Below are 22,040 nucleotides of genomic sequence, written 5' to 3'. Positions count from 1 at the left end.
TCTAACATTGAATGGAGCTTTTTCTTCCTGACTGCCATAAATAAAAAAAAATCATTATTAATATTTCAGATATAAATGGATGCTAATGGATCAAATGGAATAAAACTGTTCCCCTAAAACATGTTTTTCAGAGTGGGATGATTCCTTTGTCCTGCTGTTTCATATACACACCATCCACCGTGTATTAATATTCACAAATGTAGAAAGTTGAAACAGACTGGAGCATAGGCAGTACTTTTGTCTGCAATCACCCTTTATTGGTGCTAAATCATGACATGTTTCGGGAATATATTTTCGAAGGGTGATTGCAGACAAAAATACTGCCTATGTTCCAGTCTGTTTCAACTTGCTACATTTGTGTTCCCAAAAACAGTTGTGATAATTTGTTTTGGTCTCTGATGAGTGAAGGTTCTTGTAAAACCCTGTTTTGTCCATGAGTATGTTACATGAGGAAATTTACTGTGGTGGAGTTAATAAAGATAGGTTTAGTGCATTCCGTTATAAAATATATACATACTAATTGATAGAAAGAGATGTTCTTGTAAGGGAGAAAACACATTCCCACTGTGCATTCCATTAAACCATATGTGCAGATACTTGAGAAGAGGAAAGAGTTAAACCTCCAAGATTTCTAGAGTCAAAGAAATTCTGCTGTCCAGCACTGCTTAGGAGGTGCATACCTTCCACAGGTTGGAGAATCTGTCGATCAGTCATGGTACCACTTGGAGAAGAACCTAAAAAACTTCCTTGTGAAGAGAGAATTTTTTCAGGGCTAGAGGCCAGTTTCGGTGATGTAGAAAAGTTGTACCCATACAAAGCACATGGGCTGTGTAATCTGAATGCATTGTAAGAGCTTTGGTGTGGTTGGCTGGTATTAAAGGCATTACTCGTTGGAGAAGGCATAATGTATTGGAGCTGTGGAGACATTCCTGAAATCTGCATTGATAAACTTGTTTGGGGACATCCAAAAGTTTCATTGTCATTTCCGGCCATGGACATGTTCACCGCAGCGCTGCTTGTCATGCCAACATATGAAGGGGTCCTTGGTGTTGCAAAGCTTTCACTTGCTGAGTTTGTAAGTCTGCTGTATGTTTCTGCTAGTGTTGAACTGTATCTGTTAAGTGCAAGGCTTGATCGACCACATGCTGAGTAATCTGCTGGAGTCAGGCCACAAAGCTGACTGGTGTTTGCACCAATATGGAATGCAGGTGAGGAGCAGGGTGAACCAGGCAACAAGTGAGCATGGCCATTTGCAGCTCCAGATCCTGAAAGTAGAGAAGCACCTGCACTACCTAAAACAAATGAATACATTTTTAATTAACTGCATATAAAAGAAAGGGGAATTAAACATTTAATCTCCAGTAAAAATGACCCATTGTATCAATGATAGATCTCTTATAAACACAAACTATAATCTCATTTTAGTTTATTCAACAGTACCATTGTTATGTAACTATTTTAACAATGCTATGCAGCTTCCCAGCAAAATAGAACTGTATTTTAGATTTGTTTACTATGTGTAACAGATCAGCAAAAACATTGTATTTATTAGAATTGATATGCCAGTTACTTCTATCCAGTACATATAAAAATGTTTGCTTTAATCAGTCCTGTTTTACTGTAGTAGTCTGTTTGCTTATCTTTTCTGATTCTTGCATAAAGAAACGCCAACCCATTTTGTTAAATGGGGCTTTAAAGAATAAACCTTACCAAAGAGTAATACAAAGTAAAAGTACAAGTATGGCATCTGTTTTCCAAAAATCTGTTATCAAGAAGGATCTGAATAACAGGAAGGCCATCTCCAACTGATTTTCATTTTCTTTGTATTAATAAATCAGTACCTTGTACTTGACCCAATCTATGGTATATGAATCCTTATTGTGGCAAAACAATCTTATTGGGGTTTAAGTAATGTTTACATAATTTTTCTGTAGACTTAGGTATGGAGATCCAAATTCCTGAAAACCACAGATCCAAATTCCTGAAAACCACAGGTCCTGATCATTCTGGATATCATGTCATATCAAGAATGGAACTTTATTCTCAGCACATAAATTTGCTTTCACTTTGCTAATATTCTGCAGGATATCTATTTTCCATTTTCTTTGTATTAATAAATCAGTACCTTGTACTTGACCCAATCTATGGTATATGAATCCTTATTGTGGCAAAACAATCTTATTGGGGTTTAAGTAATGTTTACATAATTTTTCTGTAGATTTAGGTATGGAGATCCAAATTCCTGAAAACCACAGGTCCTGATCATTCTGGATATCATGTCCTATAACTGTATTTATAAATAACATGTTTCTAGAAATGAATTTTGTGGAGATACTTTCATAGGTAAAGTGCGTATTTTTTTTTTTTTTTTTTTTTTTTAATTGTTAAAATGTTAACTTAAAACCATTTTGTAAAGTAGGAAATAAAAATACCTAATGGAAGTTTAGAAGAATTTGCAGTAACAGTTGTTTTCTCTAGTACTTATGTCCTTTCCTCTGGTAAAATGCATGCTAAGATTTTAACCATGTTATAAAGCCACACTGACACAGAGGACATGATGCTTCTGAATCGTGCTCACAATCTTAATCTTAGACTCACATCATTTCAAAATAAAGCAGATATAGCAAAATGAGTTGCAGAAGATGCTCATAAAACAGCAATAGGAATTATTCAAATAAAAGCTGTTTTTACAGCGCTGCTGTATTTTTGCATAATGTATTTGCCTCCAAACTATTGTGCAGATACATATTACCCACAGACATTACATAACTGTAGTCACCAAAACCAGAAAAAAATTCCACTAAAGTATTTAGTCCAGAACACACAAAAGAACAAAATATTTCTATGGTGTGCAGTAACCAATAAACAAAGCTATTATATCGCACAAATAAACATTCACTAGTAAAATAAACAAGTAACCTCGGGATTGTGAAAATCCTCTTGGAATAAGTAGACTGGTAGCACATGGGCAGTTCTATTTGTTATTCACAGATTACTGAATATGAAATGCAATGGCCCCAACCTTATATGGTCAAATTATGCTTATGCGTTCCTTCTTTATGGACTTTTAGGAGGCATTAGTAGACCAGAATTTCTGTCAGGTTAGACTTAAGGTGGATATACATGAAAAGATCTGTTTGTTTGGTAAGGCCAAATAATAAGCAGATCTTTGCTTAATTTGGCAACTCAAGTGGTGGGCCAAATCAGGCTGGTCCGTGGATAAAGTCATAATAATATGAAGACCCATCAGGAAAGAACTTCATCAATACCCTTGAACCTGCTAAATGCATATCTGGATGATCCATGGGCAAACCATAATTTTGGCTTGATATACCAGCCAATAACCTACTGCCTATGTAGTGGCCAAATTGACAGCAAATGTTGGTCCACCCACTTTACTATCTTCCACAGGGACTGCACAAAATTAAACTGCCACTCAAGGGACCACAAAAACCACGATGATCATCAAATAGAGTATTATCAGCCAACTGACCCTATATTACATCTCGGAGGAAGAATGGCCCCCCCAACCCCTCAGTGCCACCTATTTCTCAGGCTAAAAAACATTATCTTGTCCACTCCTTCACTGCACTTTTCTGCACTTTTTAGTACAACAAATTATTTTGTATTTACCTTGTTTTGGAATTCCAGGTATATCTTCAAATGTCAGCGTCCTGAGAGATGGTCTCCAAAATGCATATGATTCAACAAGTGCTTCTAATCCCATTCTAATTTCAGAAACATAAAAGATTGCATTAAATATCCATGTTTAACTATAGTTACACACCAGCAATATACATAGAATCTTATTTAAAATTAAATAACCTTTCTAAAATCATTTGAGATTAACCATACAAAGGTCTTTAAAACAATCTCCAGCTCTCAATCGTCACTTATGTGTCTACAAAAAGGTTACCATTATAAAAATGTATAAATAAGATTTTGACAATGTGGTTTTACCATGGAAAAAAATATTTGGAGTAATTATGAAGTTCTAAAACTATTTTATTGCAGGCAATTTGTTTTTATTTAATGCAAGTTTTAGAGTCGTATTATAACAACCAAATAGTTTTATATCAAGCTTTCTCAGAGATTCAAAGATATTGTACAGGCAACCCCCATAAAGCATTTATTAGCTGAAGCTGAACAAAAAATACCTTTATTTCAGCAGTAACCCAGACTTTTCACTTCTGGTTAAATAGGAGATAAAAGCTACCTCCTGGAGAAGTATAGCCAGAGCGATAATTTATACAAGATGCCTTCGAACAATTTCCACATTTTATCACCAATTTAATTTATGCAATCAAATGGCTAAATTTATTTAGTGAAATAGTTACAATTATTTGGAGAGTAGACATTATTTTGCCTTCCTGGTTTAACATTTTATAGGGTCAAACTCTAAGATTAACTGAAGAATGGAACTTTATTCTCAGCACATAAATTTGCTTTCACTTTGCTAATATTCTGCAGGATATCTATTAACGGTTTTAGCTGCTGATTGCTCCTAAATAAACCCGACAACCATACATGAATTTAAAGACAATGCAATTCTGTATAAAAGACCAAATTGCATTTTAACTAAAGTACTTTACTTGGCTGCAAAAATATAAAATAAAATCATCATTTTATTCTTTAGCATTTGTTTAAGTTAAGCTCTAATTTAGATTTTTACATCATGACAAGGTTGGTTTTATTCAGAAATGCAGTGATAAATACTTTGACTTGAAAAGGCTGACAGGTTTATAAATACAGTATTAATTAACAAGAAAATACATTGATACTTTACATTATAAAGCAATAAAATTGTCACATAAATAATTGTGTCATTCCATATGCTGTGCCTTTACACGCATTTGGTTTTAAGTACAAATATTATTGCTAGTTATACACAACTACCATGAACTGTACAATTCAGCAGTTCGATAATGCACTAAAAAACAAAAGCTTGTGTTAAGAAATGTCACTGGATATTTGCTAATTACATGATTAATTATAGGAGATTTTTACCTAAAGGTTCAACATTTCACTTAAATTATTATTCAGACAAGTATGCTCCTTTTAGCAAGTGAACGGATAAATGCAGGCATAAAACACTTTTGAATATAATGTTTTCATTTGCAATACCGTTGACCTTAGTCTAATTTACCTGTAATGCAAGAAAGATTAAATAAAGGATAGAAAGTGTAGCAATTCTACCTTATATAGTCCCTGTTTTTAAAAGAAGGCGAAAAAAAATCTTAATATAATATTAACCAATTCTGCCAGAAAGGCAGGAAAATTAACCTACTTTTGATTAATTATAACAGACTAACATATTAGTTTGTATCTTAAAATGAAGTAAGTTAAGTAAGTTGTTTGAACACTGTTGTTCGGGTTTGTGTCACACATTAGATATGAACATACTTTTAATTACTATAATTCCAAAATAAAGCACATTTATTACAGACTGTTAAAAATATGCCACATATAATAGAAACCTGCTCTACAAATGTTTTTAGATTTTTAGCAGATGCAATCACATCATTCATATGCTATGCCTTGAGCAGATCTTTTTTGCAGCTTATTTGCAGATTTCAGAATATGTGAGTCTTCACTTCAGTAAGCTGAATTTTATTATAAACTAAACATTCCAAAACCCTTCAGTTTTCCTGTTCTGAGCCAGAAAATCTTTAAATGGTCTTAAAAGCCTATGTTAAAGCTGCTGACTCTACTAATAAAGGTGTCATTTGTTTTACCTTATCCACGCCCAGTTTAATTTCCTCTATAGAGCATTTTATACCTAGTTATATATAAAAAAGGCAACGGTTTTTATAATGTTATGTTATAGAAGTGTTTTTAGGTTTATTAATTATGCTTTGAGAAAACGTGAACCTTTTCCTTTTCATCCATTTACTACTACTTTTTTTTTTCTGGTCACTTGCTTCAGTGAGTATAAAACAAGCTGAATTTCTTTTCAACTTGAATTCTTTGTAGTCTACCGACTGTAAAAATCTGTGAAACCTGGGTCCTGAGGTCGTAGATGTAACTAGACTAATTCTGAGCCATGATTAAATCACGTACTAAACTAAAACAGATTTTACCCTGTCACCCCGCTTGCAGATCAAACAAACAGGAGAGGCTTGAGGGAATAAACATTCCTTTTTTGTAAATGAATAAATAGATTTTTTTCCTCTCCCAAAGGAAGCTTGAGTAATGAAGGAGTAAAAACTGCAGTTTCTTAAAATTGGCAACAATTACTTTTATTACTCCTGGCACATGGATGATACAATCTTTGTCCAATACAGACAAACTGAAATGTTGGCATATTTATATAAGTATAATATAAATACAGTACATATAAAAAATTACTGGTAGGCAGCTCCATAGTAGTGTTTCCTTTCATTTTTCTATGTATGCTTTATTTCACCAATATTGGTTTTTAATTTTCTTGCTAATCGGAATGCGTTAAACGTTCAAATGCACAACACCTACACATACAGTAGTCTGTAAGGGGAGAAATGACCTATAATGTGCTTTTCAAAGTCAAGTGCAATATGCAATATGAAAACATCTGTTTTTATTTCAGGTTTTCAAGTTGAGTGTCTGTTGCTCTTGAAGAGTTTTGAACACTGGAACTGCAGTGAATTCATGTAAGCGAACTGGCCATTCCAGCATGCTAGGGGGGAATATGAGGGCATCCCTATAACTATAGCATAACTGTGCTTTCCTCTCAATAGCACAGTCTTATACTGTATATGTATAACTTAAAGTAGTAGCCACATGCCTATTACAGCTTTTTAAAAAGTGGTTATAATAATAATAATAATAATAATAATATGTGAATATAAAACAATTCTTTGGTCAAACTCCTGATTCTAAGGACATCCAAAACACATCCACCCTTAATACAGTTTCAAGCCCTTCTGAACATTGTTGTTGCTTTTAAGGAAATATAATGGCAGTATTTTGGTTTTGGTTAGCTTGCTAGAGATTTATTTAGCCCAGTTAATCCATTTATGTTGTTTGAAAACTCCTGTGTTTATATTAATATACATGGTTAAATTAAAAACTTTGGAATTCTAATATAAAAAAGCCTATAGTTTAAAACAATTAAGTTAACACAGACCTAACACCTTTAACTGATGCTATCTTTATTCTGTATTCTCCAGAGCATCAGGTAAGGGGTAGCCTTGTGCACTGCCTAAGTAATGGAACTTTCAACAGTGTAACAATTGCAGACTCAACAAGAAAAGTTTACTGGGCCCACTAGGCCTGAAAGTTCGGGATAGTATTGTGTTTTCTAATGTGAGTTGGAAGACTTAATTCTGATGGTCAAGAAGAAATCCTATTTCTCCACATTGATAACTGCTGCCTGACAACTCTCCACACCGACCAACACAAATAAGCTATAATTATATGGCATGAATGCAATGCAATTAGATCAGTTATCAGTAGTACTGCTTCTGTACATAATGGAAAAATCTCTCCTTACAATGTTATACTGATATGATTTAGAACAAAAGCTTAAAACCACCACCCTCACTCATCTCACTCATGTGTATTGGAATCCAGTGCAGCAGCCCCCCATAAGTACATTGTATACAGAAAGATACTGTTGTTAAAAACCATGACACTAACCTGTTGCGTCCTGAGTCTCTAAATCCTTTAGCAAAGGGATTTCTGTCAATTTTTAGTCTTGTTATCTGGGAAAATATAGAGTTTCATAATGAAGTTCTCTTGAACATAAACTGCTTTATCAAACAATATGAAGACACACATGTACAATTTGAGTTTATTGCAAATGATTTAGATACCTCTTAAAGGGGATGTTCATTATTACTACTACAGTAAATAAAGCAATTTGGCCATTTAAATGACATTTACAATTTGGTTTAATTTAAAAAATGAATAATTTTCAAAATATCTACCTGCAAAAGTAGTGCTGCTTAGATCTTTAGGTCACTTCTCTCAGCCCAAGCCAGTGGATTTGTGATACCCTGGCTGTCTACATCAGAATGACATTACAAGCAGAGTGGAGGAATATCAGACATTGATTGGTACTGTGCATGTTCCAGTCTTTTGCATTTCTGTAATCTAATTGGCTGAGGTGATTCAGCCAATCGGATCAATGACAGAAACTGCAAGAGAAGTGGTTTGGCACTCTAGTAAGTGTTGTCTGTACCTTTCTGTGATGTGAATGATGTGCTGTGATGTCAGAAGCCTTCTGGCTGGAAAAGCAAATAGACTTTCTGTAGCACTTGCAAGAAGATATATTGAACACAATACATTTTTTTAACTACTGTATGCCAAACTGCATATATCTTTTACATGGCCATATCTCTTTATTTAAAAAACAGTAATGAAGGTGAATGAAGAGTGAAGAGTGAAAGCGCACCTGTATATACACACACACATGTTGACTCTCCAATGCATTATATTTTATACATTGTTGGGGCTAGATCTGTGTTCATACTCTCCAGAGAAACTCAGTGAACACTCCTGGAACAGAAATATGGACAATTCCGATCATATAAAATACCTGCTGATTCTGATATGCAGTCACAGTGGTGAAAATGGTCTCTGGAAATGAGAAAGCCTTCTCCCCTTCCCCAACAGGAATGGGTTTCACTGGTGACAGTTCTTCTCCACAGTCTTTGCGGATGACATGGACACGGGGCTGGTATTTATGCATCGAATGAAGGATGATCTGTAACAAATGTTGAAGTCTGCTATTTAATAAGGAATTCCAAAGGTGTTCTACTGTAATGCATTAGGAATAAATTAACTTCAAATTTAGCCTTCAATTAGATACAACTGTGTTTTTCCTTTTTTTCTCTGATCTTAATTATTCACAATTAGATGCCAATCCTGATTTTCTTTTAAACTGTGGTTTTGTATTCTGACTGAAACTTCAAAAGCTAAAAAAGAAGTTATTTATAAATCTATGACTTTAAAAATCTTGGTTGAGATGAACAAAGTGTGATGGAACCAGTAATTTCCTCAGCTGAGATCCTGCTGGTGCAGTCTTCCTATTAATCAAGTGTTCCATGAAAACAATAAGTGCAATTGCTTTTAGTTACTAGGAAAAAAGGCACTTGCTTCTAATTAAAAGTCATCAAAAAAACTTTGTATTTAAGCAAATTCTCGTGATTACATTTATTTGGATCCAACACACCACTGCATGTGACTTTTAATTATTATCATTATCTTTGCTGTTTCCTCTGTCATGTCTGATAGATCAGGTAACACTTTTCAAAACATAGGATGTAGTCCAATAATTGAATAGCTCTGAACATCTGAATCTGTTCTAAAGACTTTATTTAATTTTATACAAATCATGGAACGAAGTGAACCAGAACAAAGAGTCTAGAGAAGCCATATGATGGCCAGATAAGGTTTTGCTCTGGGTGGATATCATGGGATTGGGTGTAGCATGATTGGTCCAATGTTTCTACATGGGATTCCTCCAGGTACACTGGTTTCTTCCCACACTCCAATAACATACAAGTAGGATAAAATGTTTACATGGACACATTGTGATAATGTCATGTCATAATGAAGATTTTCTTTCATTATAAACAGCCATAGCTAGAGTTCCCAAATCAGAAAACTTTATAGTGAAAGTTTACTGGGCATTCCCAGAATTAAATAGTTAACAGTCAACATGTTATTAAAGGGATACTGTCATGGGAAAAATAATTCAAAATGAATCAGTTAATAGTGCTGCTCCAGCAGAATTCTACACTGAAATCCATTTCTCAAAAGAGCAAAAAGATTTTTTTTATATTCAATTTTGAAATCTGACATGAGGCTCGACATATTGTCAATTTCCCAGCTGCCCCAAGTCATTTGACTTGTGCTCTGATTAACTTCAATCACTCTTTACTGCTGTACTGCACTCCCCTCCCTTTCCCCCCCCCCCAGCAGCCAAACAAAAGAACAATGGGAAAGTAACCAGATAACAGCTCCCTAACACAAGATAACAGCTGCCTGGTAGATCTAAGAACAACACTCAATAGTAAAAACCCATGTCTCACTGAGACACATTCAGTTACATTGAGAATTAAAAACAGCAGCCTGCCAGAAAGCAGGCACAAGTCACATGACTGGGGGCAGCTGAGAAATTGACAAAATGTCTAGCCCCATGTCAGATTTCAAAATTGAATAGAAAAAAATCTGTTTGCTCTTTTGAGAAAGTCTGCTGGAGTAGCACTATTAACTGATGCGTTTTGAAAAAAACATGTTTTCCAATAGAATATTTATCTGTACGCTGGTGAGAGGTATACAGGCACCCAACGTCATAATAGAGAAATCTCACATCCAATCACTGTTTCCCATAGTGGAGTTCCATGTTAGTAATTTCAACTTAAATATGTCCAATAAAGAATAGCAAAACTGGAATTAAACATTCTGTATCCAAATACATTGGCAGAACTGAGGAGGCGACAAGGACCAGAGTGGAGGGTTCAACATTGGAGTAATGGTACAAGATCAGAAATCTGCCAGGAGCACAGAATCACTGCAGGGACTGGTAAAGCTGTTCTATGGGTATCAAAGACTATACTTCTTGAAGTGGGAAGTGGCCCAAGGATATATATATATATATATATATATATATATATATATATATATATATATATATATATATATATATATATATATAACTTCTCTTTACTGTTCTCGTTACTGTTTTCTATGAATCTTTCATATCAACAAAAATAAGATATTTTTATTGAAAATAGTCTTTATCTGCCTGGGCATAGAGAGTTTACTAGGGATGCATAGATTTTTTTTACATTTATAAAATGATGTTCCTAATACAGGGGCATATTTTTATTCTCAGTATTTTTAACTCTTCTTTTTAAGGGTCTGAAAATAATATTAGAATAAGCCAGCCGTTAAAAACTATCATTCCTCCTTGAACAAAAATGTACTATTAAACAATAAAGCATAACCTGTGAAAGTCCTGGCTTTTGAAAATTATTTTTACTTTGTTTTTTATATGACTAGTGGAAAGGTGAGTGTATATTATTTCATCTTGCCTGCCTGAGCCTGTATAAGTTTACATGAGGCATCAATACCATCTGACAATCAGTTCTGATCCTTCACAGCATTCTTGTAGTGAAATAATAACCCTCATTAGAAACAAGTTATTCCCCTGAACTAAACAGGGAATAACTTGTAGGAGTAGGAAAATGTTAGTGCATATAACAGCTCTTCAAAGGCTTTACGTATCTATGTCAGTGTTGTAAATCTGTTAAATCACTTAGGGGTGTAATGTAATAAAAGTCACAAAGTTTTTACCAGGTCTAGTAATCATTTGCAACCAATCAGATGTTAACAGTAAAAGCTACCTGCTGATTAGTTACTATGGGTTAACAGGCCTGGTGTAAATGTTGCAGCCCTTTACAAATTACCTTCTTGTATAAGGATAAGGAGTGTCTCTATTTACATAAGAGCAAAGACAATTTACCAGAACATTTGATTTCTCTGAAAATATATTTGCCAGTTTAGTGAAGTATGGATTTTCTATCTTGATATGCTGTTTTTGTGATTGAAAGATGCCCAATAAACAATAATGAGCAGGTAGCAAATGTACCCACTTACAATTTGCACATATCCAGTAGTACTCAATACATTTGTAACAACATACGTATATTATATAACCAAAATTGCTTAAAATATTGGTTAGATTATTCTTCCTTATATGATAGTGTAAATGCTTTCAAGATAACGTAACAAAAGGTCTAACATTTGCCATCATCTATCAACCAATTAGATATATGTATTCAAGCAGCTGACTTGTAAATGCTACCTAACAATTAGTTGCTACGGGTTACTAGACACATTTTTTTGTGATTACACAGGATTGCTGCATGTGAAGTGTTTTACATATGGTGATCCCAATGTCATTTAAGGCAAAGGCACATGTTGTATTTTCGGAGATTTTTTTGCCCACGAGTAGCACATATTTCCATTGGTGACAAATTTCCTAGTCTGCCCTTAAAGGATTTTAAATCATTTTAATCCAAATTCTGCAAAAAAAGTATTTTTTGATTAAATCTAAAACAGAATCCTTAGCCATTTAAAAAAATATTAGACATGTCATACTGCTAAATTGGCTTTAAAGTGGCCTGGGTGCAGACACATAGAGAGTATTTTGCATATGCAAATATTCGTGTCAAAATCTGGGAATGTTTTTCAGCGCCAGACCTATGGTTGTAAGCAGCCAAGGCAAGCCTCTGCACCAAGCCTTGTTCCCCCACCCGCTCATCTCCCCGGCTGGACACACAAGCATCCCCCATGCAACCTGATTCATGCACAGAGTCATCTAGGAGGGACTGAAACTAGGGAAGGCAAGCAGAAGAGGTACGTGCCCATAACCCCTAAGCATTGGGTGCTAGACATCTGCCTCTTCTGCTAACTCCTAGATCAGCTAATGCAATATGATTTGCAATGAAGAACATAATACATAAGTTAAGTACATTAGCAATGTGGTGTGGAGCCTTGATCTATATAAGCCACAATTATTTATGTCTGGGGTGTCGATCATGGTACTTGCCAGGGGTGTGGCAGGTGCAATTGCACCAATTGCAACAGGGCCTGAACCCCCTCAAAGCCTGCCTGATGTTCACGCTAGAGCAAATCTGCTACGAAAAATGCATAGAGAGGGGGCCCGGGTACGCAGGAACTACTTGTTCCGACCGTTACTGGAAAAAAATAGAACCCAAAATATAATTTAAGGAAGTGCAAAATGTGTTAAGTAATCCATAAGCTCCTGCTAATTAGTGGGCTAATACCTCATAAGAATCGAGGAAAGTTTCTCCAAGAAAATATAATCTTCTACCCAGAATGTGTTTCACAGGGATATCAATCCCGCTTCTGTTGCTTAGTTTACATACATGTTTATTTAGATCTGTTTATGTTTTTTATGTCAGCTTGTATTTCTTTCTCTGCCCCCACTATGTGAGACCAAGCAGCGACTAGTAGGGTGGTCCACAAAAAAAGTTTAATGGTGAGGAAGCGTTTTGGACAATCAACAAGGCAGGAAAGTGCTTTGCTACAACAAACAGAGCATTCATCATGCTAGCATGTTATATTTCATAGGAACTTTGATGCTTTATAACAAAATAAGTATTATATAGTCTTAATATATATAAATAATATATAGACTAAAAACATCTATATTTTAGTTGACAATTCATGAAACTTTAATAAAAAAAATGTTGTGTGTTTTAAATTTACACTATACTTAAAATATGAGCTATATCCTTGTACAAAGGAGTGAAACACTATGCAGCATTTACAAAAATTCATATATTAAATTGCAGTTACAACTACTAGACCACATGGTTGGATCAAAATATATCATGCAGCCAGCAAAGGGCATCATTTACCAACACTGATTGTCTTTTTTTTTTAGCAAGATGCAGGTAGAACGGTTAAGGCAAATCTTTGCCATGGTTTACTGGTGCAAATGTGCCTAGTGTTGGAAGAAAAAGAGGACAAGATAGAAGAGAAATAACAGGAGAGACAGTAGTGGGGCTCATTTATAAGCAGTGGGTAAATTTGTACGTGAGCAGTAACCCACAGCAACCAATCAGTGATTAGCTTTTTTCAGCCAGCTGAGTACTGAAAGCAGTCATACGATTGGTTGCCACTGTTTATAAATGAGCCAATGTGACAGCTGAAGCCTGAAAGACCCTGGGTGTCAGTCAGGGTGATGTTTGAGGAGAAAATAAATATTTGTTGTAGCAGGATGTCCAAGTCAACAGTTTTGTTCATCTGTTAACTTATTTAAGACTATAAAGGTGAACCTAAATCAAAGTAGATTTATAACCACTTTGGGTATTCCTGTTTCTTCCCACACTTTAAAAATAGTACAGAAAGGTAAATTGTCTCCTAATAAAAATTGATCCTAGGGTGTGTTTGAATGTGTCAGGGAAATTCGACTGTGAGCTCCTCTGGACATGATATGAATAATTAGCATTTACTGTAAAGCACTGCAAAATGTGTTCATGCTATATACAGTATAAGTAAAGGATAATAATAATTTAAAATATGTTGTGCTCTGCAAGGGTATGAAGCTATTTGGAAATATATGTATGTGTTTTACAATTTTACAATAAACCATTGCTCCTGTGTAAAGCAATATTTTGTAAAACTCTTACTTAGGGGCACATTTACTTAGGGTCGAATATCGAGGGTTAATTAACCCTCGATATTCGACTGTCGAAGTTAAATCCTTCGACTTCGAATATCGATCCTTCGATCAGAAAATTGCTAGAAAGCTTATGGGGACCTTCCCCATAGGCTAAGATTGTACCTCGGTAGGTTTTAGTTGGCGAAGTAGGGGGTCGAAGTTTTTTTTAAAGAGACAGTACTTCGACTATCGAATGGTCGCATAGTCGAACGATTTTTAGTTCGAATCATTCGATTCGAAGTCGAAGTAGCCAATTCGATGGTTGAAGTAGCCAAAAAAAACATTCGAAATTCGAAGGTTTTTCTATTCTATTCCTTCTATTCTATTCCCTATCCCCTTATAGTTGGAAAATCTTCATGCCTTTGCCGAGTGCAACATAATTGAAGTTCATTTGTAGTATTTGCAGTGGAGTACCTAGATATGTTTTAGGGCCCCCAACATATCCAGAGATTGTCCTGTTTTACCAATATATGTTGACATCGCTCATTATATGGGCTTCATGGGCTCCCTTATACCTCCTGGGCTCCCCTGCAGCCGCGTTGTAGTTACAACCGAGTATTTGTATTTAATAGAATTAAATGATAGTTAATGATGACTCTCTAAATCTAATAATAGAGCCTTTTTGACCAGAATTGAAAAACATCCTAAACTTGTTTCAATCTCGTATGCACACTGACAACAATTTAAGGTTATCAATCATGACAGTTTAATATTCCAGGAAATGTTTTGAAAATCAGTGTAGGTAATCTAATTATCTTAAAAATTCAGAACCTAAAAGAAGCTAAATGCAGTTTTACTTTACACTGGGAATTTGTCCGAACTCCGTTTTGCATCTCTTGAAGCCATGCAAACTGGCAATTTTTAATTATTTACAGAATGCTTTTCTTATCAATAAATATAATTAGTGAAAAATGTGGAGGACAATCGGCCTGATGATTTTTACTGCAATTGAGTTCAACACGCCAAAATAGATGCAATCGGACACAGTTGTACCAAATATGTGTCATTTCTGGTATTCAGCATGAACCCAATTCTTTAGCTGTAACTGCACTGCATCAATTGACGCAGGGTGCTAAGGAAAACCTGGAGCTACCACCTCCTCCAGACCAGGTGATAGCTCCATGGTTCACTGCTTGAATCACACCGATTCGGAATGGAAGGCAGGAAGGGCTATTTAATTATAAGTGCAACTATACAGAAGTGTGAACAGCGCTTTGGACCTTTAATGAAAGTGGTTTTAGATAAAAGTCACTATGGGGAAAAGCAGAAATTACCCACTGTGTCTCTGGACATAAATGTGTCATTTTATGTTAGACTGTTTTTAAAGCTTAGCATATTATATCTTTGTTTTAACAATCTTTTTAACAATCTTTTCAGCATACTAAAATTGTGACACTTCCATTTAAATTCTTTGATTCATTAAAAATTTCTTCTAAACAGTTTTTAGGGTTTTTGATGACTTTTCTGGTTCAGTCATACTAAATAAGTAACTATTCTTACTGCAGTGTTGGGACCAGTAGCAATTCTTCCCCCTGCCGCCCCCAGGAAATTTACTGGCAGCTAGAAGCAACACTGCTAATAAGGAACATTCTTGTATCGGGTGAAAGTAGAAACAAATGACGTGATGACCCAAAATACGTTTCTCCACACATACAGAAAGATACAATAACTTATAGAAAAAAAAATTGGGAGGGGGCACTGCTAACACATTTTACAACACTATTCTATTTTATGTGAAATGCTACACAAAGTTTACAGCCACAAATAAACACAGTGTTTGCCAGCTAGTGTCCCTTTAACACCCCAACTGGGTGATTATACGGCCATACTGCTGCAATAAATAGCAAATGGCCACTTTGCTAAAACGACTTCTGGGCTGTTTATTTTGGTATGAACAAAGGCTAGCATCGGCACAGACAGTCTGCATGATATTATAATATGTTTACTAGGGAAAAAAACTATATTTAAGCCCTTTACGAAGCAATTAGCTAAAGGTAGCTAGTAATCACACTGTAATTGCAAGATCCCTCATAATTATGCTCTCTGCTGACTATTGTTTGCAGATGCACAATTGTTTCATTGTAGGGATTATTTTTTTTTGAAAAACACATCATAAATTCATTGTAATATGTGGAAAATTGGATCCTGGGAGGATAGCAACAATTAGTTTAATTCCTTCAGTCATTTTGATTTCACTATAAAATAGCAATACATTCTGTACAGAACATAATGTTTATTTTACGTGTGGCACAAATATTGTGTTAAGCATTGTGACTACTAGGTACAACCAAAAATAACAGAGACAACCAATAGCACCTTGAAAGGTTTAAAACTGAAACTTTGAATCTTAATTACTAAAATAGACACAAAACAAAACCAAGGTCAGGGCTAGTATAAACATAGTATAGTTACTGAGGATGAAAAAAGGCACACCACAAAGTTTTACCCATAGGGTTAAAAAAAAAAAACCTTAAGCTGCTCCAATGTGCTTCAGAAATGATAATGATTCTTCCTCTATCTACAGCAGAGGTTAGTAAAATCAGCTCCGTTTGCATTACTAACAAAACACTGGACTATTTATAGAGATTTGTCGAACAAATGGAACTTATTTACTAAATGGAGAAGAGAGTGTTCTACACAACAATCTCTAACTAGTCCAACATCCCATCCAGGCATATGTTTCAGAGCAGTTAAAGGATAATGATGTGAGGCATTCTCTTTGCTCCTTTGATAAGGCCCCAGCCACACTCATTAGTACATAATCTAGGTCAATTTGGGGTAAAGTGATTCCCAATGTTTATCAGCAGGGTATACTGTTAATCTATTCAGAATGTTTTCCAAATTATTTTATGTAGTCAACACTGCCACAAATCCACTCACATACACAGACACACACTCCCATTCTATGTCCCATTCTATAATGTGCATTGCTTTTATATTTATACGTACACTAAAGTTGTGGCTATACATCAAAGACACACATTTCACTATACTTCTATAAAAACCATATCATATAGCATATATATATGATTTAGGGACCTCAATACACTGTAGCAACAGAAACTACATTTTGTGCATTTCTTATTAAGATAGCTTCAACCTCAGGAGTAAAGTATAACAAGATTGCTTTGCTGTGAGAGAAAGGAAATTAAATACCATGAGTCCACTTCCCCTAAATTAAATAATGGAGTTAAACATTTTCCCCAAAAATGACTATACTATAAGTTACAAATGGTTTCAGGCACGAAAAACTTTTTGCTATTAGAATGCCAAAAATATAATTCTAAGCAAGATTTAAAGTTATTTATAACTGCAATTGCTACAGAAAGCAGTAGACTCGTTATATCTTTCTGTTATCTGGGCTGATTCTGAAACAGTGTAATGGTTTTTGTCTTTTATTCAGCTTTGAGTAGTTGCTTTACAATACTGTTTCAAGAGTGAGAACTGGAAGTGCATGAAATGTAAATGTTTTGCGTTTAGTAGCAATTAGAATCTCAAATGATGTTAAAATTTGTACATTGCAAGGTTGCTTAATTTTACATTACACTGTACAAACAACCTGTTTTTCAGTGGAGGATACCCCCCTTTAATTATGAAATCATGATTAAAGTTAAATATCAGTGATTCGGCATTAAAGGATTAAAAATTTAAGTAAAATATCAATAAAAATCTAACAGTTGGGAAACTGTTTTGTTTTAATTAAATCTCTCACAACTGATTCATTGGGTTGGTTATTATTCCTAAAATCACTAAATGGCAATGTATAAATAGTAACATATGGAGTGAAACTAATGGAACAAAAATCCTTGAAACCGAGGAAATACTGACTGATTCAGTAAGGAATTATAAACAAATTGTATTGCCTCATGTTTCTCTTTTATATCCAGTGATAATCTATTATAAGCATGATGAGCAGTTGCATTTAAAATAACTGGTACCTGCAAAGTATTGTGGGTCAACACTAAAGGGTCTAGTAACAGTAGCTTTACCATTACACAGTATGTCAATGTGTTCAGATGCCTCCCTGTTTCATAGAACCCAATTTCCCTGCATAACTCTCTTTTAATATTGATAGTAAATATGGTGAGATTATCATTATTATAGGCATTTACCTTACCAATGTATAATTGCATGAAAAACATCAGTGACTTCTGAGAAAATAACTCACAATTCTTAGGGGGGTATTTACTATTTTTCCATTTATTTATCAAAACAAAGTCGACCTAACTCCCGTCTACAAATTGACCTTGTTTATCAAAAAATGAGCCTGTTGTGACATCATGCGACAATTCGAATTATACAAAGTTTTCAAATTTGAGGCTCAAAACGTACAACTTTTTCGAGGTAACGCCAAAAAACATATACTTTTTCAGATTTTCATACAAAAGCCAGCACAGATCATGATGTCAAGAAATATCTTCAAATTGTAAAAGAGACGTCTGCCATTGATTTCTACGTGAGCTCAATAGGTTTTAGGTGCAGTATTTTAAGATTTTTGCAGCTTTGGGGTATAATAAATCTCGAAAATGTTGAGTTTTTTTTCCTCTAAAAATTTCTAATTTTTCCCCTAAAAAACTCAATGAGAAAAAAATCAAGGCTTCATGAATAGACCCCTAAGTAACAGACGTGCATTACCTGTAAATGCTCTTTAATGAATCTGGACCATAAAATGATGGTGTAAATAATATAAACAGATATGAAAGTGCAAGTTTATCTATATCCGAGCCAGTTATGTGAGCGAATCATTATAGCTATTGCCCAGTTATTATACTTACATGGCCTTGATCGTCAAGTTCATTATTGGTGAGTTTCAGTTTGTCGAAGCTTATGACTTGTCTCATCCATGTTTCCCCTGAGGCTGGGGAGTCTGGGTGTATATAAACACGAGGGGGCACAGGAGAATCTGCATTACCGGCCACCATCCATTTCGAACTGTGATACACGTAGCTGGATGGCAAAAACGGGAAAAGAAGTGAACTTGAGGATGATCTTTTTATTACACTTACTTATCCATATTGCTTTGAAGGGAGGGCCAATGTAAAAAAAAGGATATTATTAAACCTTTTCTTTTTTTTAAATAAAATATGTTTTTTTCTTTTCTAACTTTTGTTACCAGTGGTTTACAGTTCTTACCAACGATCCATTGCAGCTACCTGTCATTTTGATCCCAGCTTTAATAGTGTTTATAATAATTTTTAACAATGGTGTCAGAAACCATCTTTTTATTAGAAGTGTTGAGGATTCCTTAGTAAAACACGAAATATCTTCATTTTTTTAACATATAAAATGACAGTTTAAAAATGAGGAAATGGGATATTTAGCAAACCAAGCCCACTGTATCCTAGGAACTTACGTTATAGCTAGCAATTCTAATTGGCATACTAATTACACAATATAATATACTGGTAATATCACCACTACTCCAACTTCCTCAATCCAATATACATTTCCTGTTACAAATATATATATATATATATATATATATATATATATATATATATATATATATATATATATATATATATATATATAATACATTGTTCTTACAGCACATTTTAGTATAAATATTGTAACATGCCTTTCAGCAAAAAATAGATGATTAAGTTAATACGAAGCATACTGAAAATAAGTTTACAGTAACAAAGCTGTATCTTTGCCCCCAAACAAGTGATTTCAAAGTTGAAATGCAGTAGCAAGCTGTAACAAAACAAAATCCAGCTCAGGGCTGTGTGTTGTAGTTTAGCATTGATGACTATGAAGTACTTAGATCATATTATATGTTGTTTTATAGTTGCTGCTGGATATAGAAGTCTAAATTAGCAAGCACAGGCCTGTGTAGTGTGTAAAAATGGCAGTGCCTGAAGAACAACAAGCAAGTAGTTAGCACTGTGGAATACAGTTAATAAATGTATGTGTACTGAATATGGAAAAACAATTATGCTAAAAAATCTCAAGTCAGATAGTCCCTTTGGAACCATGCTATATATATTTCAGAAATCTTTATGAACCCTGCACTTTAACTATGTGTTGCATGGCTTAGCTCCCATTTAGAAATGTTACTTATTTAAAAATCATTTCAAAAATAAGTGTTTTAACTTCCAGCCACATCCTGTAACAGAAAGTGCAGAGGAATGACTTTCACTAGATGCAGCCTGATTTCCATAAAGCCTATCACTACAACGGTTTATTAATAATAATATAAACACCATAGTAAACAAATGTGTCAGGTTATTCACTTTAAATAGCGCCTTGTCCCAGAACCCGCGGCGGGGCAGCTGGCGAATAAACTAAAACCCTGAGGCATGCACATGTGTAACGATTCTATAACTGCTTCGTCTTTGAGAAACAAAGCACAACCGATAAAGGGTGTTGGTAGTTGTCCTAACGATCTCATTATTTTCTTTTATATCTGTGCAATTTCCGCACAATTGCTGCGCCGTTAGCACAGAGAAACGGGCAGCCAATCAGATTATCTCCGCTCTGGACTGCAGGCGATTGAAAGCGCTCCTATCAGGACGCTCACTTTCACAATAGTTGTGTGCGTTTATTTATGTTTTTCTATATGTGTTTATATCTCCAATATTTATATATATACATAGAGAGAGAGAGAGAGAGAGAGAGAGAGAGAGAGAGAGAGAAAATATGGCATTTTTTCCCAGTAGGAAAAGTAAGTACTTTCCGATGCACTTTTTAAAACAAAACCTAGCATAAACGTATTTTTAAACATTTTTTTTTGTTTACCGGTATCTTTTATTGTCCACAGGCACTATATCCATGGCAATGTAGTATTGTTGGTGAGGGTCTAGCCCGGTGATTTTCACTCTCATGGCTGGAAACATCCTCCTGCAATATAAGCATTGTGTTACCTTCACATCTACTTGGCAAACACCGAGCTACATGAGCGCATTACTGGCCAGATGACTTTCAGAGAGGCTGCTATGGATGTGGTTTTTTTTTTTTTTTTTTTTTTGCATCACTATAGGAACTAGTGAGGGTTAGTGTTGTACAGGTACTAAACACTGTAAATTATACCCAACCATCTGAGACAGTCACCCCCCGGAGCTGCACCGTGGGTGCCATCCAGTTCCATGTAGCGCCTGTATTCGCAGCGACTGCGCTGATTTACGACTAGTGAGCGCAGCTCCCCAGCGACCGCAGAGCTGTGACAGGCAGGAAAGTGTTGTGATGTGTTGCTGTGCACCTGTACCTCAAAGGCAGCCTTTGGCTGGGACCTGCCGGACAAGCACAGCATTGTACTCTCTCTCGAACACAATTTAGATCATTGCTAGAGACATTTGGAAACTGAGCCCGTAACATATGGACTCAATAAAAGCTGTTTTTGCAATATTTAATAAGCTGGGTTGCTTGTATGATATCCAGGTTTGCTTGTACATCTGGCTTTGAACCATGTCAGTACAGGAGAGGGAGGAATTCCTGGATGTGACTGCAATGATCGGCCGAGCTGTTCCTAGCTCCTGGAATGAACTGCCCATCTGTACTCACTTCATCAGACTGTACAATTCAATTTAGGTGTCAGTGACCCGGTTCTGCTGGCTCGGGAACATGCTCACATAGACCTGAACCTCCTCTAGTGGGGTAAATACATGCTATTGCGTAAAACTTATAGCTAAAGCTTTTTGCAATCTATTTTATGGAAATAGTATTTTAACTTGTATCTCATTCCATAGTATACAGTATGGCAATGGAAAAGTCGGTCACTGTTTTGCAAAAGATAGATGATTAGACAGACACAAACGATACATATATATATAAATGATGAGCAAATGGATTAATAAAATATCAACAAACTACCTTTATTTGCAACGAATAAAACACATCTATTCAATGAGGGAATCAA

The 22,040-nt window shown here is 35.1% G+C and overlaps 1 protein-coding gene across 1 annotated transcript in view; it reads right to left on the bottom strand.

Annotated features, from left to right (window-relative positions):
* Positions 1-465: 465 nt before the first annotated feature.
* tbx18.L (T-box 18 L homeolog) overlaps positions 466-22,040 on the bottom strand; it is a 25,885-nt gene continuing 4,310 nt past the window's right edge. The window contains 6 exon segments of the mRNA NM_001280663.1: positions 466-1,292; positions 3,634-3,728; positions 7,618-7,682; positions 8,519-8,686; positions 18,958-19,129; positions 20,924-21,025. Coding sequence (NP_001267592.1) covers positions 577-1,292; positions 3,634-3,728; positions 7,618-7,682; positions 8,519-8,686; positions 18,958-19,129; positions 20,924-21,025 — 1,318 coding nt within the window. The 3' untranslated portion in view covers positions 466-576.

Source organism: Xenopus laevis, chromosome 5L (genome assembly GCF_017654675.1).
Source record: "Xenopus laevis strain J_2021 chromosome 5L, Xenopus_laevis_v10.1, whole genome shotgun sequence".
NCBI classification, from domain to species: Eukaryota; Metazoa; Chordata; class Amphibia; order Anura; family Pipidae; genus Xenopus; species Xenopus laevis.
The sequence above is the reverse complement of the archived record's forward strand: the minus strand, read 5'-3'. Positions and strand labels throughout refer to the sequence as shown.